Source organism: Sceloporus occidentalis, unplaced genomic scaffold (genome assembly GCF_023333645.1).
Source record: "Sceloporus occidentalis isolate IW3139 unplaced genomic scaffold, rSceOcc1.0.p SCAF_3, whole genome shotgun sequence".
NCBI lineage: Eukaryota > Metazoa > Chordata > Lepidosauria > Squamata > Phrynosomatidae > Sceloporus > Sceloporus occidentalis.
In genome coordinates this window covers 27,265,326-27,291,274 of record NW_028316983.1, presented here as the reverse complement: position 1 = coordinate 27,291,274, position 25,949 = coordinate 27,265,326, and the positions used below count along the sequence as shown (strand labels likewise).

Here is a 25,949-nt window from a genome sequence, read left to right as displayed (position 1 = left end):
GCTGACTTTCAAAATCTCAGAGTTGTAGTTCAAAAAAGAGAATATTGAAGCTTGCAATAACAGCAACTGAAAAACAAATGAAAAAGGGGTGTGTCTCATAGTAATCTGAAAACCGATATGTTTATTATGTTTGACTGTAACTTCTTCAATAAATAGATAGGTGCCTTCTTGACCATTTATGCTGTTTTCATTCTTTAACTCTGACATGATTTCCTGATTAGGCCACAAGCAAGCAACTTATTATTCTATTTAATTACTGAAAGAATTTTATTTTCTCTCTAGGTTTTTTTCTTTAGGTTTGAATCTTCAGTTCTAGGCCTCTTTATTATGTATCTGCAAAACAAATGCAATACAAAGGCTTGCAATCTTGTTCTGGAATTGTAATATTTACTCTCTTAGAATAGGAACGAGAGTACGGTGTATGAAACTACATGCAAGAAAATGAAAAAGGGAAGTCTGGAACATATATCTTGCATATCCAACAGGAGTAGAAAATGGATATTTATGGGAGAGGCTTACTCTACAGGCCTAGTGGGAGCCTGAAAGCGGCCAGAATGCATGACAGGAAATCCCTGGAAAATGACGTTTCCAGCTTCAAGAGATTACAAATTTTATTGCTACAGTCATAGCACATTCATGTACATTTTTAATCATAGGATAGAGAGCAGACTGCTGAATCCTTTTTCTCCAGTATGCATAGAAATGATGTGGGACATAATTTAGGACACACTGATACATTTTTACCAGTTAATTTCTCCATGGAAGAATATATATTGTCTCACGTCTCCTCCATCCACACAGTATCAACAAAAGGTCTGTCTTAAAGGGCCAGATGTATGATGTCTAGAGAAGAGCTTTAAAAAGCCACCTTTTGAGATTACAATTCCCCACATCCCCAGGTCTGATCTTGATATATATACAGTAAGTAAGTTCAAAACTAGCCATAGCCATCAGCAATATGTGAAAAAATGCTTGTGTGTTCACAAGTCACATGGTGTATTTCCTAAACAAGTTTCACCACTAGCCATATCTGGAGAGGGAGTAGCACCTCAGTTCTACAGATCTCCCTTATTCAGAATTTGGAATCTGGACAAGCTAAGAATGGGCTTGGAGTGTCAAACAGTTGAATTCCACAGTCTTGCTGCTCAAATAGTCCACTCTAGCTCAGAGGTTGATATATTGTAACTGCCTGCTGTCCACTGTCACTGGCAAATATTTTTCCTCCTCTGTGAGCAGTGTTCAATGGATGAATGTGCTTGTCTGTGATATCAGAAAGGGACAAATGAATTGTAATTATGAGCTCTAATGGTTTCACTGCCCATACTAAGATCCTGGATAAAAATACATGACATAATGTACATATATTGTAAAAAATGCTAATCGACTACATGATTTTGGTGCCTCTTTTGCATATCAAACATCTTAGAATTTTATTGCATGGGCCCTAGAATAGGCCCGCCACATTCCAAAAAGAGGTTGTGACGAGAACAGTATGGGGCTAAGAAAGGATCTTACCACACAGAGGAACACCGCCACTGCCGCCGGACCTTCCCATCGCGTTCTACATCCATCCCAGAGGGGGTGGTTTTTCAGAACGCTTTTGAACAGTTCTCAAAAACTGCCCCCTCTGGGACGGATGTAGAACATGATGGGAATGTCCGGCAGCAGCAGCAGCGTTCCTCTGTGTGTTAAGATCTGTTCTTAGTCCCATCCCATTCTCATCACGCCCCCTTTTTGGAATGCGATGGGCCCGTTCTATGGCCCATGTGATAAAGTTCTTAGTTATAATTATTTAACTAAGGCTGCGAGACTATCATCCTGGGAACATGTCCCAAAGGCCAAAGGTGGTCATAAATCCAGTTCTGAGGTCTTAGGATGAAACTCTGACCCTGAGAGAAAAACATCTTACAAATAAGAAAGACCAGATTGGTGGCGACCTCACAGAGATCTTTCTTGGCTGCCGCCTCCAAAATCTGGAATGACCTGCCGGAAGAAATCCACCAATTATCCTCGCTGGAGGCTTTCAAAAAAGGCGACTAAACCCCTTCTCTTCCGGCAGGCCTACCCAGACTGAAAATTGCCCAGAAGCAATTGAACCTTTTCCATCACCTCTTTCATCGTGTATTGTGCAATAATTGTGATGTGTTGTTATATATTTTAACTGTGTCCTACTATGTAATTTTAAATTTGGATGTGTTAGGCAGGGTTTTTGTGGGTTTTAATGTTTGTTACCTGCCTTGGTCCCAAAATGGAAGAGGCAAGATATAAATAAATATTTCATTCATTCATTTCAGAAACCCCCTCCTTGTTGTTCCCAGACATTCTGGAAGTTTGTTAAGTGGCTCCTTCTATAAGGTTAGAATTTCTATCTTGAAGAGGAAGAAAAAGAATTCTGTTGGAATGGACCAGTAGGTAGGGACAGAGGACATAGATCTGCTGGATCCATAACCCTCTCAGCCCACAGTTACACGGTCAAGGCATTGGGAATAGTCTAAATTAATTATTTCTCCTTCCTTGTAAGTGAAGGGAACTTTTTAATTATCGGGGGGGGGGGGGAGGATCAATTAAGAAGCAATGAAGATAGGAAGAAATCCTAGCGTCCACCACCCCACAAGCTTTTATATAGATTAAAGTTTCCAATGTATTTAATTAAATTGAATTTGCACCCTGACTTTCTCCTAACATGGGATTCTACAGGTGTTAATACAGTACTACAGTGTTATTAGCTTTTCATTCTTGTCAGGACTGTATCACCATTTACATTTAAAGCATCTTTAGGTTCTCTGACAATCAAGCAATTTTAATTGTTTCTATCATGAATTCATCACATCCATGATAGTCCATAGGTAGCAGGATGGAGAAAGGAGAAGTCTCATATTTTAAAGTAAGGAGCAAGCAACTTAACCCATGCCATTCAAGACCAAGAAAGAAAGAAAGAACCCTGAGCTATCAACAAATCCAGGAAATAGCTAAAATATTATGAATTTAATATGACAGAAAGTGTCTTTCAAAGGATTGTGCTCCCGGACCTTTAAATCCAAGCATAGAATGAAAACCAGACTCTTCTATTAGTAAATGATCCCTGCGGCTGTTTGAGCCCAAATTACAAACAGAAGGAACAGTTCTTCAAAACTTTGCCAGATCATTAAAGCTGCAAGTATTTATAAATCTTGTTCTGGTCAGTGATTTGGCCAATATTTTTAATAGTTTTAAGTATCTAAAAGTGATCTGAGTAAAATCAGATGTTTAAGGCTAGGCTAACAGTGGATGCTACAGATAAACAACTGACAAGGCAAGCACTGATGGTGGGTGGTGGCGGCAGAGGAAATGTATGGGCAACAAGAGAAAAGTAGAGATAAGAAAACATGTGATCCTGCAGTCCACTCCTGACCCCTTAACTCTGGTCTAGAACCAGCTACCATTACAACTACAACAACCCCACCATACACTTCTTGGCTTAAGCAAATGTTTTTATTCACTACATAGCCATATGATGCTATGTAACACTGTGAGAGATAAAAAGACTGAACAAAGAAGCCAAATAAAAGAAGAACCAATAACTGTACACTTTCATTACCTGAGCAATCAACCAGTCTACCAGTTTACTTGCTGGGATCACTGACTTGTAGGTCTTCAAGTGGTAATCTCGATCTCTGAATCAGAAGGGAAAATGAAAGACTGTTAAAAATATTGTTGTGCAGACAAATCAGTAAAAAAAAATCCCAACAATGTCACATTTTGAACAGTAATTATAGAAAGAAAACATATTTTCAGTGGATTTTATGTTGTTTATAGCAGTGGTGGGGAATGTGTGGTCCTTTAGCTGCTGGTGGAGTGCAAATCCCATCAGCCCTATCTGTCACAAGCTATGAGGAGGGATGGTGAAAGCTGCAGTCAACAATATCTGAAGGACAGGGTTATAACCTGACTCTCCGAATGTCACTATATTATTTAATTGCAAGCAGTCCCAAAGAACATTCCAGGTAGTACAGAGCATGATCTATTCATTCATTCATTCATTCATTCATTCATTCATATCAAGTGTTTCTTATGTCAAGTAATTATTTCCGCAGTCTTAAGGGCAAAAGTCTTTTAAAGAATTATTATATATTTCTCATGTATAATAACATAGCAAAATTTAATAAAATGTTTTTTTTAAAAAAAAATATTATGCTTACAGAATTTTTGGGATGCTCCTAATCATTTTATCAGTTATATTTACTTTATTTCCAGTTGCTGTTATGCATGCTGCATTTTTTCTATAAGTCACTCCAATTTCTTTCTAAACTCAGTTTAAGGTATGTGATTCAATGAATAAAGTCCTTGGGGCCAAGGTATCTGAAAGATCCTCCCCACCTCCCACCTTGAATGAGTCTGCCCAGAATGTGAGATCTTCAGCAGAGACTCTGATGTGTGTCCCATTAGACTGTGAGTATGCAAGACAGGGCTTTCTCTGTAGGCGCACTTTGTTTGTAGAATTCCCTTCCAAGAGAAGTCAGAATGTCTCCATCCTTCCTAGGCTTCAAGTGGGCAGCCAAAACAGTACTATTTTCTCTGTCCATTTATTTTTAGAACTGGCTTTTAAAAAATTTCTTAATAAGTTTTTTAATGCAATTTAACTGTGATCCTAAACACACTGCAGAAATAATCCAGTTTGAGACCACTTTAACTGCCCTGGCCCAATGCTAGGGAATTCTGGGAACTGGAGTTTTGTGAGACATTTAGCCTTCTCTGTCAGAGAGCTCTGGTGCCACAATTATCAGGTTTCCTTGGCACTGAGCCAGGGCAGGTAAAGCAGTCTCAAACTGGATTATTTCTGCAGTGTGTTTTGGACCTATGTTATTGTATGCTGTTTTGGGAACTCCAGACAGCACAATAGTAATTTCAATAAATAAGTAAGAGTGTCCTCAGGTACAGAGCTTATTTGGATTACTTGAAACCTATTATCCTCCTAAAATGGGGACAAAATTAGTTAAGCTTGGGTTTTGATCACTAATAGCATTGAGTCTGAAGCCTAATGGCATGCCCCAAGGGTAGTACTATCTTATCTCCAGATTAATTGTTTTTCATTTGTTTGTTTTATGCATGAATCACTTGGTCAATAGAACAGATGAAGCATGGAAGTGTGCAAGTGCGTGAATGCTCACCCACATACACACCAATACCACTTACCCTGGGTCACAAGGTTTTCAATTAAGCAAAATTATGACTCACAAAATGTTTCTGTACTCTAGTTGTTACTGTCATGGCAATGATTTGTCACTCACATTCTACATGTGCAGGGTAAATTGGGGGATGAGAGATCAACTACAAGAAGTGGGACGCCAACCTTTTCCTTTTAAGTGAGCAGTTCTACCTTGTTTGCTTTCCACCATCATTGAATGTAATCAGTGGTGTTCCTTTTAAGAAGCAAAGAAGGCATGTGCCTCCCTTTCAAGCATGGTCTGCTAACTGGGTTAATTATATTGCTCATCTCAAAGCTGAAACAGTAAATCAATCAGTGATGTCTCAGGACCTCAAAGAAGCAGACCATGTTTTATAAACTGTTACACATTCCTGGAGAAGGGAAGGCATAAGCTTTATTGAAATACTGCAAAATGCCCATTATTCTCTATAGAGAAAATATACTTCAAAATATCTATTTAATACATTTTAAATATACATTTTCATACAGGCTTTTTAAGAACTGTGGATTAATAGAGAAATGGAATGGGACTTATTTATAGGTGAGCACATGTGAAAAAAAATTAATTGTTGACAGGCAGACTTGCCCATCCCTATAAATAACAAAACACTGGAATAAATTGGACAGAATTGAAAAGATGATAAAATACATTATGTAATGTAAGAGATTACAGAATTTTGATCACTCTGTTGCAGAATACTAATTTTAATTATTATTTTGGTCACATATTACATAATCTATATATACAGCAGCATTGTACATCCTTTGCTAGATCATGCAAAGGACTCAACCTACAAGCTTCTTGAGAGAAACTATAGAAGTACATCTGCTGAAAATATAGCACTGTCATCTAAGAAAAAGCCAGGATCTTCCAAGCACTCTACAATTTTATTACAGGTTACACAAGGGAAGGGGGAATATTTCAACTGACAGCCTGTTATAGCCAGAAGCAAGACAGACAAAATACAAAGACACTGTGATAATGAACTTACTTTATCACTGGAGTGTAAAGACTGTGTAGACGGCAGTAGAGCCTCACTCCCTGCAGAGAAACAAATTTCATAAGAGATATAATGTTATCTCAAACACAGCCAGAGGAGCTATAGCCAAGTCTTGCTAACATTATCCAGACATGTATCAGCACCTCATCAAGAAGCACTGTTGTATCTGAACTGAGTCTTCTTTGGTGGGTTATGATGCTTGTGGATTTTTGTGGTATTTTAAATTATTATTGTTTTCATATGTAAGGTGCCACGGGGACCTTAGCATGAAAAGGGAATTTAAAAAAAACCTTTCATAAATGAAATGACAGCTTGCTCACCTTCACATGCCAATTCTAAAATGTAAAATATTAATGTTGGTTTCACTCACTTCATGTACTTGCAAATCTTTGAGTACATTTTGTTTCCAGAAAAGTATGATATACATTTATATATACATATGTATGTGCATGCTGAACATGTGCTTTACATATATCCTGTGCAGCCTAAATCTAAAGGGACCAGATTCTGTCTTATCTTGGAATCCAAGTAGGGTCAGCCCTGGTTAGTACTTGGAATGGAGACTGCCAATGGATACTAGGTATCGTAGACCATATTTTAGAGGAAGGAACTGGCAAAATCACCTCTGAGGTTCAGTAAAATTCAACAATAGACACCCTGAGGCCTTGCTATTCAACAACAGAACAATATACAGATTAACAATATATATACCCCACTCTCTTCCATGCCAGCATTCTCTGAAGATGCCAGCAATAGCTGCTGGCAAAATGTCAGAACACAGCCTCATAGCCAGAAAAGCCCACAAAAAACTATGGATGCCAGCTATGAAAGCCTTTGACTTCACAAGGAAGTCCAATGTTTAGAGAAAGGAAGCAGAAAATGAGGGGGGGGGGGGGTCCCCTTCATCTATAATACAATTGGTCCTTGTTATCCGCTGGGGTTTGGTTCCATGCCCCTGTGAATAACAAAATCCATGGATGATCAAGTCCCATTAAATACAATGGCATACTGAAATGGTGTGCCTTACATAAAATGGAAAATCAAGATTTGCTATTTGGAATTTATACTTTTTTGGAATATTTTCAAGCAGTGGATGCTTGAATCCATGGATAAAAAATACATGGATACGGAGGGCTGACTGTACATCCAAGAAATTCCAGCAATGCTTCAAAGTATAGTTCTGTTCATATAATGGACTTTGGCCATCTTGTAGTTTTTCTCTAACCCCAGAATTAAAAACATACCTTAGACATGATGTCTTCTAGTTCACTCCTTGGCTTATAAGTCCCATCATCATAACGAAACCTGTACATCACTTGTTCATTCTTGAAGTGATGCTTATCTGAAACTAAAGTGTCAGAATAATAATAAATAGTTTGTATTTAATATAGCAGGATATTGTCCCCCATGCAGAGGCATATACTATTTCTAAAGCTGAAATGAAGCTGAAGAAGAATACTCAGATTTTTCTAGTATTTCTGACATTTGTGAATGCACACATACAATGGGCTATAGTGAATGTTGGCTTTATCTTAGCAGAAATGGTTTACCTTGCGCAAGTTAATTGGAGGTACTTGAGTTTTACAGACAAATTCTTACTAAAGTAGCCCTCCAAACTATATCCTACTCTGTTCAAAAAGATCACCAAACTCATAGGAGCACCATTTTGCATAAGATGGGGCATTCCAACTTGAAGAAGCACTCTCCATTAAGGCAAAGCCACTAATAGATACAATTTAATGAATAGAGGGAAGATTATGGCTCACTGGTGGTGCATATATTTTTTATCTACAATGTCATAAGTATAATCCTTGGCATCTCCATTTAGAAAGTGATCTAAAGCATTTGAAGTATGGTGCTGGAAAAGAGTTCTATGGATACCATGGACTACTGAAAAGACAAATAAATGAGTCCTAGACCAATCAAGTGCAAATGCTCCCTGGAAGCCAAAATGGCTAAACTGAGGCTATTGTGTTTTGGACATATCATGAGATGACATGTCATTAGAAAAGACGATAATGCTTGATAAAGTGGAAGGTAGTAGGAAAAAAGAAAGACTACTTTACAGGTAGAAAGAATTAATGAAGAAAGCCATGGCTCTGAATTAGCAAGATCTTAACAGGGTTGATAGAAAGCTCCCATTCATAGAGTCATCATAAGTTGAAGTGGACTTTATGGCAATTAACAACAATGTATCTGACACATAAACAAGCAGTCTTTAATAACATACAAACTGTTAGAGCTAAAGATTTTGCTACAGGCTTATTTAAGACTTGTGCACATGGAAGATAATAATTCATGTCTGACTACATACTTTAGGAAATAGTCACCCCTCCGTTTTTGCTAGGGGGTCCGTTCCAGATTCCCCCTGCGAAAACGGAAACTCGCCGATATCCTGATTGAAGTGTTGACTGTTGAGGCCTGAGTAACAAGTAGGGTTTCTTTTTTTCAAATAACAAAGACGAACTTATCATCACTTCCTAGTACATGACTACACCTGACACCATCTTTACTACAATACAAAAGCACTCACCATGATGAATGATGCCATTCTCCAACAGAGCTTGTCCCAGGTTGACCCCTTCCTCCGGTTTGCTTATCTCTCCAATTTCCATGAGCCAAGATACAAACTCACTGTAGAGAGGTGCAAAGCAACAAACATAATTAGCTCTGTGCTCCCTTTGGACAAGAAGACAAACATGCAAAATGTGAATTGACCCCAAAATTCTTTTCACTCTACCATACAAAATATTACATGTCCATGTGACAGCCAGTAATGGTTAAGGTATTAAGAAAGTCTGGAAAGAGTCAGGTTCAAAAGCTCACTCTGCCTTGAAGCTCTGCAGATAACTCTCAGATTAGCCTACCTCTCAGGGTAGTTGTAATGATAAAATGCAAGGTGAGTACTAAGGTGCAAGATAAGAATTCCTTCTAGGACTAAACTTAACTAACATTAATTCTGCCGATGCCTTTCCAGAGGAAGAACAAATAACAATGCATTTTCAGAAGTGATACAGATGAGAGATTCTCAAACTTAAACTGTGTGCTCAATTCATACAGCACATGGGTAATTATAAAACACTTGAGAACATTTGTATTTGGTGCTCTGGTTTATTTATTTGTTTATTTATTGGACAATGAAGATAGAGGTATTTTTAAAATCAGGGCATGATTATTCAACAAGGACTTAACATATGTATTCTAGTTGCTATTATAAGACATTGAGTTTGATGATAGTACTGAAGTACAAAAACGTCCCCTGATTTTCATCATTTGTTTCAGAGTATTTTATCTCCTCAAGACTCTTTTGCATTTTGGCAAAAAAAATCCTTAATTTTGTGCCCCTCATTTTCCCTTGCTAATTTTTTGCATCAAAAAATCAACTAAATTTTTTAAGACAAATCTCTTTCTTATATTTGGTTTGAACCAGTGTCATACTGGTTCAGATATCTGTGCAGTCCCCCCTAATTCCATAGTTCTACAAATCTCATCCTATCTTAACTGAAGGAAAGGAACTAGAAAGGGATAACTAAATGCATAACTATTATCAAGAATATGAAGCTGCTGGCAAATTGACCCTACCACTAGCTAACAATGTGTGGGGATCAAGAAAACCCACAAATGTGAGCACATATTTGTACACATCTGAAGTGTAGTACCTATTGCAAAAGTGGAAAGTAAAAAATCAACATTTTGTACAACTGCCCCAAATTTGTTGTGAGGTACAATTCTACCCCAAATCTGAAATAGCTGCAATGCAGTGCTATGGGACATACCACACACACACACACACACAAAAACTGAGATCTGGACAGAACACACAGGAATATGAGAGAGGGAGAGAGAAAGAGAGAATTGGTACATAAAAGAAACATGACTTGATGAATGGGATGCCGTCAGTGCCCTAAAGGGGTCTGGCTGTTTGCCAACCGGAGCAGTAATTATTCAAAACTCTGCAAACTCCAGACAATGCATGAAAAGGATTTCTAAAAGCAGAGTAAATCTGTGTTCAATAAAATAGTTGTAACTCTTCCAGACTATGTAAGTTTCTTGCTTATCAAAACCAGCATCCATGCATACAATTACAGGGCCCTGGGCACCATATTTTTAGCTTATGTTTTTAGGAAAGATTGACTCATCTAAGCCACAGGTACTGTGGTCAGAAGAAAATGGGAAGAAGGAAAAACATTTTCTGTCTTGGTTAAGGATATATAAATGAAGATATTGCAAACCAGTTTCTACATCTTTAAACTGGAGAAACTAAACAAAATTTACACAACTTCAAAGTTTAGAGATTTGCCAGACTCACTCCACTGGATTTTTAGAGCAGGGTGGGTGCGCTTGCAATGAGCATTTTTTTGATTCTCCAAGTCCTTAGAGGGTAAGGGTTCCTGAAGAAAGAGCTGTGAAGAACACAATCACAAACAAACCCATGGAAGAGGAATAATGGGAAACATATGAAAAAGCCAAAATGACTGCACAGCAATGCCAAGGAGGAAGTAAAGAGAAAGAGAAAAAAAAACAGTAGGTATAAAAATATGTATAAAAATGGAAGGAAGGATGAATCACCAAGAAAGAGTATTGATGTAAAGTGCAAGCTTGAAGAGACAGTATAATAAAGCTAAAGCTCAGAATGAGCTGAGACTGGCTAGGCAAGCAAGGAGTTTTTCAGTTTGATCAGTTGATCGTAATAAATCTATATATAATACTGGGTAGCATGGCCCAGGCTTTTATTGGTTGGTTGGTTGGCTTTTTGGATTTTTAAGATAGAAATTCTCCTTAGCCATACTGGAAAATTTTGCAGGTGCACCAACAGCACAGAAAAAGAAGTAAATTAGCAAAAGACTTGTCTGTGGAATCAAACTGCTTCACAAATGCATGATAAGAGTGAACTGTTTGCATGAATTCAAGCTTATTACATCAGAGGCCAAGTCTGAATCAACTAGAATTTTACCCTTTCTGAAAAGCAAGTCCTGAGTGCTTAACAAAGAAGTTAGAAGATGTTCCCTTAGTTTCATTTTATCCAATTTATCCAGTGCATACAGCATAACAGACAGACAGACAAAGATTCTGATTACAAATCTCTCATATCAAACTGACCTTCAGGACTTTAGAAATATGAAATTAACTATTAAGTGCTGCTTCTCAAACACATGAGATATTTATTTTGTAACAAAAAATCAGTTGTTTGTTTTGCAATGAAAAAGGTGCACAATCTAGAAACAGCCCACTTCTTTTCCATATAAAATTGGTGATACTAGGCAACAGGCAGGAAAACAACTTTCTTTGAATGCTATTTTATCCTTCAAATGACCCCTAAAGAAATATGTGAAATGACTTAAATTCATAAACAGGAAGAAATAATGAAAATGAATAGCAACTTCAAATCAGTTATGAAAACAAATGAAAAAAATAGAGCAAACTTTCAGTAGTAAAAATGGAATAGAAAAAAAATCTTGCATACTGCTGGACATTATCCACAAGCATTAGGAAAAGGATACACACGTTTGCAACATCTTAGTAACATCCAAAGCTGGCTCTTGTTTCAATACTTGATACATTATTTTGTGCATCTTTTCCCTACATACTGATAATCTATTCATGTAACTATTATTCTGCAAAATGTTATAGGGAATAACTTTGTATTTGTAATTGCTCATAGAACTCTCCCTAGAAATTATGTACTAATAAATAAATAAATAATAAAAATTTTATTTGTATACCGCCCTTCCATAAGATCAGGGCGGTTTACAGCAGTTAAAATACACAATAATCAAATAAACATACCAAAATTACATCAATTATACAAAAACAAAATCAGGACAAAAGCAAAAGCAAAAAAATAAAAACAAAACAAGGCAAAAGCCCCCGGGTTAACCAATCCATTGCCTGTGCGGCGGGGGGGGGGGGCTGTAGGGCCTTAATCGGGGAATGCTATTTGAAACAGGTAGGTCTTCAAATCCCGTTTAAATTGGGCCAGGGAGGTAGCTGAGCGGAGCTCTATGGGCAGCGTATTCCAGAGGGCCGGGGCGGCGGTGGAAAAGGACCTCCTAGAGGTGGAGGATAATCTCGCCCCGGGAACCCTAAGTAGTTGCTGCCCAGATGTTCTGAGGGTGCGGGACGGAATGTACGGGGAGAGGCGGTCCTTCAGGTATCCTGGGCCCAAGCCATTTAGGACTTTATAGGTCATTACCAACACCTTATATTGCGCCCGGAAGCAAATGGGCAGCCAATGGAGGTCTTTTAAAACCGGTGTTATATGGCTGGCCCTGGACGTACCAGTAACCAGCCTTGCTGCCATGTTCTGCACCATTTGAAGCTTCCGGGTTTGGTATAAGTACTGACAATACAAGACATCACATGTTACTATTTCAGTGAGACCTTGGTAACCGCGGGGATCCCTAAATCCATGGATGCCCAAATTCCATTGTTCCCCACGGTGGTGCAGCCACATGGCCACGCCACCATTGGAGACAATGGGATTTCACCTGCCCTCATGCGCCCAGCCCTCCTTCCTTCCTCTCTCCCAGTTCTCATCTGCACCTGGTGGGTGTGTGGCAGGCATTGCTGCCACTTCCTTGTCCTCCTTCCCTTCCTCCTCTTTCTCTTTCTCTTCCTCTTCCTCCCACCTCCTCTTCCACCTGCCCTCCTCTTTCCACCCTGCCTCCTGGCTCTCACCAGCAGCGATGGGCAGGCGGCTGGCAGCAGGGGATCACTGCTGCTGCTTCCTCCTCCTCTTCCTACCCCGTCTGTCTCTTCCTTCTCAACCTCTTCTTCCAGCCTCCTCCTCCTCTTCTTCTTTGTCCTCCTCCTCCACTTCCTCCCACCTCTTCTTCCTTCTTTTCCACCAGCCCCTTTCTTTCCTCCGTCCCTCCCTCTGCTGCTGCTTCCACTTTCTCTTGCTCTTCCTCAAAATGGGCTTGCCGTCTGCAGATGGTAAATTTGTGGATGGCAAGTCCACGGATACCGAGGTCAGACTGTACAAAAAGTTGCCCTTCTGAAGTTACTGTGTCAGCAAAAATAGATGGTCATAGTGTTGTTATACTCAAAAGCAGCACTTCGTTTATGATACAGCTGGGAAATCTGTGGCCCACTAGATACTGTGGAATTACAACTACTATCATGACTGTCCACCAACCATTTTGAATAAGGTTGACTAAACTAATCCAATAACATGGTGTCCAATAACAGTTGGAGGGGCACAACTGTCTTCCCCTCCACTAGGGATTTACCTAGCACCACAACAGAACTAGAGTAAACTAGCAAGGATTTAAAGGAATTTGATGTGCTTACTGGATTCATTCCAGAAGTTACTTGAGGACCACAAAATGTCAGGATTTTTTTAATTATTATTATTTGATTCAGGATGAAAGCTGAGTAAGGTCAGGAAAGAAACAAGTGAAGCTTTTAGAAAATGAGCAACTATGTTTGGGGCCAAGATCAAGTTCTTTGCCGACAGCTTTCTAAACACACAGAACTGTCAAACAAACTATAAAATCATGATTTGATGTGTATGACAAGAAGCTTCTTTGGTGTTTTCGGTTGAAATAGCAAGAAAATGTGCAGGTCAAGTTTCAGGGAATTGTTTAAGGGTAGGCCAAAAATGAAATGACAGGTTTGCAACAATATATTGACTGGGATGATTGAAATGCACTGCCTTCACCCTACTGGGTGGTCAAGACCAGAATAGCAGTAGAACTGCTATAGTTAGAAACCCACAAATATTTTTTCTTCTTTTTCTTTTACGTAGAAGGATTAAGTGGCTATGACTGAAATAGCAAGACAGCTACAGGGGAAGATTAAGGCACATTGTGAGCTCTCTCTCTACATCTGGAACTAGAATATGAAAAGAAGCAAGCTTCAGGTCATGACTGAGGTTCTTTAGTTAAAAAATATCCATCAGGACAATTGAAAATTAATCTTTTTATAGCTGTTGCCAGGCAGGGCTAGTAATAACAAGCAGCACATATATTTAATATGAATTTTTTAGTACACCCAAAGAAATATGATGAAAAAGTAGAACTGATAAAGATTTCTCCCAGTACTACTTGGCACATACTGGCAAAAAGAGATATTAGGAACCACACAGCTGTGACAATACACCACTAAATGTCCTGTCTCTTCACACTAGGCCTAAAAGTGGAAAATATGATTCTATCTGTCTCTCCAAGTTAGGCTGACCTGTGACTCTGGCTATGTCCACACAGGCCAAATAACACATCCTCTCCCAGCCCGCACGATGATCAGTTCAGGCAACCCAGGGTCCAAACCCCAGTTCTGGTGTCAATTTTTAGGATGATGTTCAATTCTGAACCAAACCTGTGGTATATCACTATTAATATGGGTTTTAAAAAGTCACCTTTCCTTCCAGATCTTCCCAAAAGATCCAAAGCCCTCTGGAGTAAAACCAGGTGGCTGTTTACAATGCAGCCTGCTGTGCCACCTCCTACCACTACCACAAGTTGCTACCTCTGAGACCAAAATGAGGTGTCCAGCCATGTGACTGGTGCTGGGTACTTCGTTTTCAGCCTCAGAGGGAGTGACCCGCAGCAGTGGTACACAGGACAGTGGGGTGCATGTGCATACAGCCACCTGGCATCAGTCTAGAGAGCCCAGGTAATGGAGGGATGTTTGGGCAGCTTTGAGGCCAGAATGCTCTCAGCATATTCTGGCCTGTGCAGACATGGCTTCTGCAAAAATCTGAGACACCAGTCTTTCTTTCAGTGCTGCCTTTTAATCATTTATTTCTTATTTATTTAAAATCTTTATAAAACACCTACTAGCCCACTAGACAATGGAAACAAATTGGAGCGTACAGAGACTTATTTTAAAAAGATTTTAGAATGCATTTTTAAAATACTCTTTAAAATCTTTAAAAACAGTCTGAAACGATTGTCAAATATCACTTTAAATCAAATGATTAAAACTAAGCAGTTTCAAACATCTTAGGCCATGTAGAACATTGTTGTTTTATCTGCCTGCCAGAAGGTCAAAAGAGATGGAGCCAGCCTAACTTCCTTTGTCAGGGAGTTCCACAATCAGAGTCCACCTACAGAGAAAACTCTGTTATGTGTGTATAACATCACTTCTATTCTACATGTATGACAGCCAAACCATTTTGTCACAATACTCAAGGAAAGGAATGGGAGGCAACACAGGCCCTGTTCACAAAACAGAAGTAATCCGGTGTAAAACTGGGTTATCTCCATGATATTCCCACTGGCCTTGAATGCACCCAGACCTGTTTGCAGGGCGGCCATACAAAACCCCACTTAACCCAGTGTATTTGACACCGGGTCCTTAAGCGCATCTTTTTTTAAGACTTGCAGCGATCTACATCTTCAGTAGTGTGAGTGAGCTATTGAATCATTTCAGATTGCACTGCATTATTTCCAGAAATGGTGGTACCTCCATTTTAAATCAAAACAGTAGCAAGTGTGAATGGCAACAGGCTTAAAATGCCATGAAGAGATTTGGAAACAGAAAATGTAGTAGGAATACTGATCTGGTATTGCATCACTGCAGAGATCTAGATGTCCTCTGGACAAAAAAAATAAGTGTGAATGCCCCTGCAGACAGATAAGCTGTCCCTAAGAAGCATCATCATGACTGAATTTCAATTAAGAAGGCCAGGCTGCAGTTTTTGAGGCCATTGAAAAAGACACTGTGAACAGGGATCCCCTCTCAATGAGGCTATGTTCTTACTGCAATTGTTACCAAATTTTCCTGCTCTTCCTACTTTTTCAAGTCACTGATATCACCTGCTTGCTTTGCAGGCAGACAGCCAATGAACAAGTGCATAGTGGTATCTACTGCTCTTTATTCTCAGACCCATTGTCTGGGTCATAGTGAAGTTGAGTGAATGAACAGATTGAAAGGTTAAAGAGACGGAAAAAATCCACAGGGCCTGGCTGGGATGTGGGCCATGGGCTAGTTGCCAAACATGCTTCGATGATGACACTAGTGAACCTGAAAGGCCCTTTCAAATTACTTCACGTGGCTTTCAGATGCATGGGGTCAGTGAAGTGTACTGCTGGTATAAATATCTTTTCTAATCTCTTCTTGATGGACACATCTTGCCTGCACTATCTTTCCCTTCCACACTGTTATTCCAAGGCTAAAAATTATTTCCTAATGTCTAGCCTTAGCATTGGTAAAAACTCTTTGTCCTACCAAAAGTAGCTTTACTCAATTTATATACCTGGTTTTGATACCAAAACAAAACAAAAAACTGTAAAATGATCTCTTTAAATATCTCCTCCTCAGGAGGAAAAAAAGTGGGAAATGACTAGGCAGGAAGATGGGCTATCAAAAGGTTTTTCTGCTTATGATTCAAGTATTTGTTTTGCCTTTAACGTCTTCTCATTCCTCCTCCCAGATCTGGAATGATATCTGCAAATTATATTCCCCACACCCACACTCTGAAATCTGGTGCTCCTATTTAGTCCAAGGGCATTAAGAAGGAATGAATGATTAATTTTAATAAACTAATTGTAATGAAGGTTAAAGACCTTTCCAATTACATTCCATCAAAGCCCATTTGATTTGGCTTCACAATACCATCCACAGAAATCCCGTGATCTTTTCCGTTAATTGGAATGAAAGAGCCTTTTCAACCCAAACACCACTTACTTGCCAAGAAAGCACTTGGGAACAGTGCTCAGTTTTCTCCTCCTGTCTTTGATAAGGTTCACTTTTTTGTTCGTCATCATGTGATACAGCTTCTCCCCTTTCTCAGCAATCATGACATATGCATCCCTCTCCATGCCTAACTTCAGACCTGAAATACAAAAGCAGGGAGGCTATTAACACTCCTCATATCAACTGGAGACCAACTGGGTTTTTCTAGTTCCAGACTTGACAAAATTGTGACTCCGGCTTCTCTTTCTTAGGCTATTTGGTGATCTGACTGACAATGCTTACTGCTATTGGAATCTCACTTTCTCTCTCAATTTTTTTAACAGATCCCATGAAATGGGTGACCTTGGGCAGGTCACATGTTCTCAGCCTCAGGGGAAGGCAATGGCAAACCTCCTCTAATCAAAGCTTGCCAAGAAAACACCATAATAGGTCTCCTTAGAGTCACCATAAGTCAGAAATGACTTCAGGATGCCCAACAACAACAATGAATAATCCATTGCAATGATTCCATAGGCAGGATCCGATTGAGACTTTGAAAAACCACTTTAGGGGACAGTAGGGTGCTATAGTGCCATGCTCGTGCTGTGCTAGGGTTATGGGACCACGCAGCAACTGCACTAGCACGTACTGGCGGCAGCATAATGGCAGTGCCCTGCGTACACGGGCGCTGCCATTATGATGTAACGGATGCATAGTGTCCGCATGTCGCATCATGCCAATTACGTCATGAATGCACCATTGGCACACTTGGATGTAACTGGCGCGGCAGAAAAAGAACCCGCTTATTGCGGGTTCTTCTTCCTGCAGAGGGAAGCCATGTGGTTTGGCGGCTTCCCTCCGCAGGAAAAAATGCCGTCGCCACTCCAGACAAAACCCCAGGTATGTACCAGGCCTAAGTCACACCATCCCCCAACCAGGATAGCCAGTGATCATGCTAGCTAGAAGATTCTGGAAGCTGAAGTCAAAAAAGTAACATTCTGAAGCTCTCAATTCCTCCATATGTCTGCTCTTATCTCCTTCCCTCTCTCTCCCTCCCTCCCTCCCTCCCTCCCTCTCACACACACATCTTTCTCCTTTGCTCCACATATACATTGCAGCCCCAATGGCTAATGATGTCCCTCATGTTTTTCCCCTCTACTGATCCCAAGGCTAACTAGGGCGGGACACAGACCACCCCTTTGGGGCAGCCTGCACCCGCCCCTTTCTCCAATGGATTGGGGCCTCAGCTGCTACAGCGGCAGCACTGGAGGCCCCAATTCGCCGCTTTTCCTGGCCTTGGAGAAGCGGCAAAATGCCACTTCCTCGCAGCCTGGAAAGGGGTGTCCTTGCGGCTTCATGCCCCAAGGACACCCCGACAGCGGCAGGGAAAGGGAGAAAGAGACTGCTCGGCCCCTTTCTCTGTGTACCACTGGCGCGGCTGCTTAAAGGCCGCACCAGCGATACGCGCGGTGGAAAGAGCTCTTTCTGGTGGCACTAAAAGGGTGCTGCAAGCACCCTGCAGCGGCTCCAGGACGTCACGTCCGCGCCGCGCTGTTTGGCTGTGGCACGGCCGTGACGTTGTAATGGCAGCACCCATGTAGACAGGGCTCCGCCATTACAACGCCGTGGTTATGTGCTAGGGTTGCGGGGCATCTGGAAAGGACGCCCCGAGGCAACCCTAGCACGTATCCAGGCCAGCGCATCTGGATACCGCCTAGGCCAGACAGAATAAGTTAAAAGACATACAGGAGTCCTCATTCTTATGGCAGGAGTAGAAAAAGGCGACATCCCACAATTGCTCAAGCATAGTATTTTGCTGGCTTCCCAATATCCTCAAGGAACTCATACTAAAACAATATAATTTTCACCACATTACTACTCAGCCTATGGCACTGAGCTACAGATGTTTGATACTGTAACTGAAGAAATAAGAATATGCTATGCATTGTCTTGCACAACCCACATTTGTGTTCACGGTCTGATGTCTGGTGAAAAAATCTTGGCAGGACAAACTTTTTGGTTGGTTGCCATCTTCCTTTATCCTATGATGTTAGTCAAATATACTTGCTGACAAGTTCTGCCAAAGGTAATTTGCAAAGTCAGGTTGGGATAGAAAGCAGCCTGTGTTATTTGACACATTTTCAGTTTGCGGCTACATCATGAAATTCCCCAAGCTCTGAGGTAAGCAAGAGACTGCAGTACAACTCTTGTTCAGCTGGTTCTAGGAGGAAGCCACATTTTTTGTGTCATGTTGACAGTGACTTGTTCTTAGAAGTACATGAACTCAGATGGGGGAATCTTCAATGAAATCCTAAACATACACTTAAAACCAACTTAATCAGGCAAGTAGTAAAACTGCCTTCAGGTGCTGAATGAATCTTTATTCCCTATTGGTATAGCACATGTTCTGCATGTAGGAGGTCCAAGGTTCAATCTCGGGTATCTTCAATTGGAGGATCTTAGATAGCAAGGTTGAAAGAGATGTCTGTCTAAAGCTGGGAAGCCTGTTTTGTATCATAGAATCATAGAGTTGGAAGAGACCACAAGGGCCATCCAGTCCAACCCCCTGCCATGCAGGAACTCTCAATCACAGCATACCCAACAGATGGCCATCCAGCCTCTGTTTAAAGACCTACAAGGAGGGAGACTCCACCACTCTCCAAGGAAGTGTGTTCCACTGTCGAACAGCCCTTACTGTCAGGAAGTTCCTCTTAATGTTGAGCTGGAATCTCTTTTCCTGCAGTTTGCATCCATTGTTCTGTGTTCTAGTCTCTGGAGCAGCAAAAAATAAGCTTACTCCCTCCTCAATATGACATCCCTTCAAGTATCACCTCTTAACCTTCTCTTCTCCAGACTAAACATCCCCAGCTCCCTAAGGCATTGTTCTTCACCATTTTAGTCGCTCTCCTTTGGACACGACACGCTCCAGCTTCTCAATGTCCTTTTTGAATTGTGGTGCTCAGAACACAGTATTCTAGGTGGGACCTGACCAAAACAGAATACAGTGGCACTATTATTTCCCTTGATCTAGATACTATACTTTTACTGATGCAGCCTAAAATTGCATTGGCCTTTTTAGCTGCTGCATTGCACTGTTGACTCATGTTCAATATGTGGTCTACTTGGACTCCTAGATCCTTTCCACACGTAGTTTCATTCAGCCAGGTGTCCCCCATCCTATATCTGTGCATTTCATTTTTCCACCCTAAGTGCAGTACCTTACATTTCTCCCTGTTGAAGTTCATTTTGTTAGCTTTGGCACAGCTTTCTAGTCTATTCAGGCCATTTTGAACATCAGTCCAGCCCAACTGTTTGAGAGGAGGCTTGCCTGTGAGAGAGGCACCTTTAAAAGCCGGCTCACAGACCTGTCATGGCCAGCCACGAGGAGGACTCAGCTCCTCAGGAGCAGGAGGAACCTGAGGCTGTGCCAGACCCCAGTTCTGCCCTGCCAGGTCCCAGCTCTGCTCTCCCAGCCCCAGTGGATTTGGCTCATCCAGACCATAGCTCTGTGAGATCTCCTCCAGTGGAGCCCAGCCTTGCCCCAGTAGAAGTGCCAGACTTGGGAGATAAAGAGAAGCAGAACATTGAGGTTCCTACTTTTAGCCAGAGGAGATTAGAAAGGGCGTGCCTTCGGCGTTCCAAGAGACTTGCTGAGAAATGCTCATTGGGCAATCAGCAGCTGTGATAAGGGAGCTAGATATAAGACACCTGGCAGACGCTGAGCTCTCTTTGTCAGAGTCTATTAGTTCTCATTAGTGAATACTGCTTGATATGACTCCTGGCTTCCTACTTGACCTCGGACCGGATGCTTTACCAACCCTCTGGCATTCTTGACCTCGGACTGGACTGGTAGTATTGCTCTCTGTAATCTTGAACTTTGGACTGGTTAGTGGCTTATTCTATTGGATGTCATTTGGCATTGTTGTTTGAGGAACCCCCAGTATTCCTCTAATTTTACTGACGAGGGTGCCCTGTAGGCCCATGTGGACCGGGCTTAAAATCCATGGACACTCAAGTCCCATTATATACAGTAGCATAGTAAACTCTGCCCCTTACATAAAATGGCAAAATCAAAATTCATTTTTTGGAATTTATATTTGAATCCAAGGGTTAAAAAAAACATGGGTATAGAGAGTTGTCTGTATCATTGGAAGTAGTGAAGAATTAAGGAAACTGTAATGTATAATCATTTGGGGGGGGGGGGCACATGTTCCCTGTTCATGGATTAACTGCAGGGGCCTTTTTGCCCTACACAAGTAAGCACTATGATTCCACTTTATCTGTCATGGAACTTCCTATGGATAACATTTTGTGAATCTCTAGACATCTCTCCAAACAGAATTCCCAATAATAATAATAATAATAATAATAATAATAATAGGATTTATTTATATGCTGCCCAATCACTGGGAATCAGGGCGGCTTACAACAGAGGGGATAATAGACGATTCCCTGCCCTCAGGCTTACAATCTAAAAGACACGACACAAAAGGAGAAGGGAATGGTGAGGGGGGGAGGGGAGGGGATCAGGTCCAACAGTTCTTCTCTCCCTCGGAGGCCTGGACCAAGGCAGATGGACCAGAGGGAGGGCTCTGCTTCTTCAGGCTAGCCCTGATGGAGCTGGGCCAGCCTATTCTCTCCCTCACAGGCCGAAGGATGACAGTTATGGAGGAAGGGCGCTTTATCTTCAGGCTGGCCCTGATGGAGCTGAGCCAGCCTATTCTCTCCTTCAGAGGCCGAAAGATGACAGTTATGGAGGGAGGGCGCTTTATCTTCAGGCGTGGCCCTGATGGAGCTGAGCCAGCCTATTCTCTCCTTCAGAGGCCAAAAGATGACAGTTATGGAGGGAGGGCGCTTTATCTTCAGGGTGGCCCTGATGGAGCTGAGCCAGCCTATTCTCTCCCTCAGAGGCCGAAAGATGACAGCTATGGAGGGAGGGCTGTAACGGCTTACCTCTCTTCTGTGGCAGGCGCTTGGGACTTCTATTATCCCACCCCGCTGCCCACCAATTCCTGTAATATATGGCGGGTTCACAGTATTATTCAATATAGTAGCGTGGATAAACAGATATGGCCGACACGTCTTTAAGATGAAACAAAACCATATGAACTTTATTGAACAAGTTGCTTAACATATATGACGTGATCTTAGTTCAGGCGCGTTCCTTTTGGTTACAAATGTATTCTTTCTCTCGTTACTAGATTTCTCTGTCCCTCTCTGGGTAATTCTTTTAATATCCCAGCCACTAAGGCTACTCTATATCTCAACCAAACTAGTAACTCAAACCCTTCTGCCTGGGTCTGGTTACATAGAGTCTCTCCTTTCTAGACTCTTTACTTTAACTCCTGTCCCTCTCTGGACCTACTCCTATCAACTGTCTTCCCCAACCTCTCCTCCAGCCTTTCCCCCCTGGGTTCTAACCCCCTAACTGCCTCATAACCGCGAACATTCCAAATGCTCATCCCCAACGGACGCCCAGAATGTTCACAAATCCCGGCCCTCATTTCACTGGCTGGCCCTCAGCTGCCTCCTGACTGGTCAGCTGGGCGGGCTCTCCGTTACAAGGGTGCTTTATCTTCAGGCTGGAATACAGCTCCCTAAACTACAAATCCCTTTATTACAGTGATGCCGAACCTTTTAGGGACCAAGTGCCCAAACTAAAAGGTCTTGTGGCACTGGGTGTTACCCATTGCCAGGGGTGGGACTTCCGCCCTCTGTGGAGCAGGACTTCTTCCCCTGCCCTCCCGGGGCTTCATCTGCCTCTCCAGAGGCAGCTGAAGGCCCGGAGAGGCAGGGGGAAGAAGAGGAACAGGTACACACTTCTTCCTTCCCCTCTCCCAGTGCCATTCCTGGCCTTCAGCTGCCTCCAAAGAGGCAGCCAGAGGCCGAAAAGGGTCAGAAGGGAGGAGGAACAGGCACATGCCTCATCCATCTCCTCCCCCTCCCCCCCCCCCCGGTGTGCTGGGGAAAATGGTGCTGCGTGCCCATAGGTTCACCATCATGGCTTTATTCTACTAGAGGTATCCATGTCAGTTAAAGCAGAATCACAGTGCTTTAACTGTGTAGTGTGAAAGGATTTAAGGAAATGCATCACGTGAAATAACCTGGCCACTCTCTGGTGTGTGGCTCTGTTTTATTCTCTATTTTGTTATAGTGTGCAATTATTTTTAAAAGTAAAACTGGCCCTGGCAATGCATTTATTCATTTTTTCTTCTATGCCGTTTCTGGGGAACCCAGCCTAAAATGCCTGGTCCTCTCTCTTTCTCAAATTTTATTCACACAGCAATCTTGTGAACTGCTGTGTGTGAGACAGGGACTAACACTCATGACTGAATACAAATTTAAATCTGGTCAAATACTCTTGACCAATATATCACATTGGTCTCTAAGAATCTATTCTACTGGACACAAGACATGCTTGGCAGGTATAGAAAGAAAGGACAAGGAGAGTCAGTCAGGTGAAACTGGAGATCACCACTTTTGGTATGGAGGAGGAAATTATAGGTATAATCAACAGAGCATGAAACCCATCACACCACAATAAATTTTGGATCTTTCAACTGAATCTGGATATTCTCAAGGTGGCTTGCAGTGATCCGATTTTATGATATGTATATACACAAATGACAGCTAGGGTGATGTAGTGGTTTGATAGTTGGACTGTAACTCAGGAGACCAGGATCTCAATACCCACTCAGCCATGGAAACCCACTGGATGTGTTGGTCAAGTCATTATTTCTCAGCCTCAGAGGAAGATACTGGCAAATGACCTCTGAACAAACTTTGCCAAGAAAAAACTATGATAGGTTTGCCTTAGGGTTGCCATAAGTCAGAAATTACTTGAAGGCACACAACAACACATACACATGTGTAAGCATACACACAGACACACATATTTGCATTCTTCTAAAATTAAATATGTCTTGTTCCTGCACCTCACACCACTTCTAATATAGACACTTGTTTAAATATGATGGGAAAACCTTGATTTTCTCATCTTTGGGAGCATCGTTTTCTTTAAATACATCATGTCAGAAATTTAATTCATGCTAGGACTGACTCACATACTGAATCTGTTTGCACTATTGTTCTTGGCTAGAATTCAACTACTCACACACTTTCTTTGGATGTCATGTTGACTTCTGCTTTGTAATATACAGCACTATATATTGTTTTTTAAAAGATCTTACATTATAGTTAGATACACATTTCCTCATAATTACATTCATATGTATAGCTACATAGGAAGCTGCCTCAAACTGAGTCATGCCTTTGGTTCCTCTCTAGACCAATACTGCCAGCACAGACTACTAGTGGTTCAACAGAATTTCTGGCATATTTCTTTCCCATCCCAACCTGGAAATTTAGGGATTTGAACCTAAAACTTTCTGTGTTTCAAGTATGTGCAATGCCACTGAGCTATGATCTCTGTGTTATTTCTGAGTGTCCATCACAATGATAAGATTCATGACTAAGCCTCTGCAATTATACACAACTTTCTTCCATGCCAGCCACAGATGTAGGCAAAATGACAGGAATAAACTCTTCTACAACATGGCCACATAGCCCGAAAAACCCACAAAAATTATGAAAAGTACTGCTAGAGTTTTATTAGTATAGTACATACAGCTGATCTCTAGCAGCCCACTGGTCATTTGACTCACGCTGCATCCGCACTGCAGAAATAATCCAGTTTGATACTGCTTTAATTGCCATGGCTCAATGTTGTGGAATCATATGAATTGTAGTTTGTTGTGGTACCAGCACTCTCTGACAGAGAAGGCTAAATGTCTCACAAAGCTACAGTTCCCAGAATTCTGTATCACTAGCCATGGCAATTAAAGTGGTGTCAAACTAGATTACCTCTGTAGCACAAATGCCACCTCACTGTAGCAATAGCCTACATTGGGGTGGGGATGAAGCATCTGGTTGATTGGATGAACTGCCCAGGCCATTTCTGTAGACTTCCCTCTCCCAGTGGAGTTGGAGTGAAGGGGAATACTCAGATGGATCAAGGAAATTTACTGCTTCCAGAAACCTTCAGGAATGGGAGTAGTGTCATTTAGATGGTTCACACAGTTTTGCCGGAACTGACTGATAGAATTGTTAAAATATATGAAGACTGGGTAGATTTAAGGGGGAGCCGGGAGTGGAAAAGTAGCAGTGGAAGAAGAGACCAGAGCAGATGGGGAGGACTGAGAGGCAAGCAGGTCAGAGGGAGGGAATGTATGGATCCTCCAGAGTGGGAATGGGAACTGGTTGTTCATTATTTTGTATGGCATTACTATGGAATGGTCTTAAAGATTCTTATGCATCATCTCAAAGTTATAAATAACATTTTTAAAAAACAAAACTGGATAAGTGATTTCTGGTGACATTTAATTTTGTTTGTAGAGAGTTAGATTTATTTCATGTTACTGTGGTCCTCTGCAAGTCCTAAGGGCAAGAAAATGATCCTTGGAACTTGCTCACCCTAGATATCCACAACTATTCATATTTTTCTATAGCTTTTCCCAATCTGCTATCTATGTGATCTATTGGGCCACAATTTCCATTGTCCCCATTGTCCCCAGTCTACATTGCTGGTAGGGAGGATGGAAAGGTACCGAGTGTCAGGCTAGGGGAATGGATTCAACATGCATTCCCTGTGATGTTGCCAATGACAAGTCATACTCTCCTGTTCTCTGTGTGCCCATTTCTACTGAAATGGTTTCCTGTCTTTAATTAGATTCTTCTGTTTACCTAGATTTTTATTTCTGTAACTATTTTCATGAGGGGAGGGTTCTATAAATGTAAACTATACACTCTTCCCTAGCAACGCCTTTCCATTAGCTGGTTTTAAATTATTTCCCTCAAATTCATCTCCTCCACAACATGGATGCAAGAAACAGAGCAAGCCGACTCAGGAGACTGCAACAATGCCTGGTATAAAGCGTCCTCAGAGGACTACTGACTGTGGAACTGCCTCCCCTGCCCAGTAACACCAGGGCCAGCTGCGCGGCGAAGGAGGAGTCCAGGAGGCTTATAGGCTACCTGTGGCTCTTCCTGGAACTCCAAGCCCAGCAGCGTCCTCGGAGGACTACAGACTGTGGAACTGCCTCCCCTGCCCTGCCTTGGCCCCCTGGGAGCAGACCAACAGCTGA

General features: G+C 41.5%; 1 protein-coding gene across 3 annotated transcripts in view; it reads right to left on the bottom strand.

Annotated features, from left to right (window-relative positions):
• The window catches only part of PREX1 (phosphatidylinositol-3,4,5-trisphosphate dependent Rac exchange factor 1), a 288,057-nt gene that overhangs the window by 90,136 nt on the left and 171,972 nt on the right, over nucleotides 1–25,949 (bottom strand). For all 3 annotated transcript variants that reach the window (XM_089513873.1, XM_089513874.1, XM_089513875.1), the window contains 5 exons: nucleotides 16,819–16,966; nucleotides 8,720–8,820; nucleotides 7,431–7,534; nucleotides 6,178–6,227; nucleotides 3,578–3,653 (listed from right to left, as the gene is read on the bottom strand). In XM_089513873.1, the coding sequence (XP_089369999.1) occupies nucleotides 3,578–3,653; nucleotides 6,178–6,227; nucleotides 7,431–7,534; nucleotides 8,720–8,820; nucleotides 16,819–16,966 (479 nt within the window). The remainder of the gene's footprint in view (nucleotides 1–3,577; nucleotides 3,654–6,177; nucleotides 6,228–7,430; nucleotides 7,535–8,719; nucleotides 8,821–16,818; nucleotides 16,967–25,949) is intronic.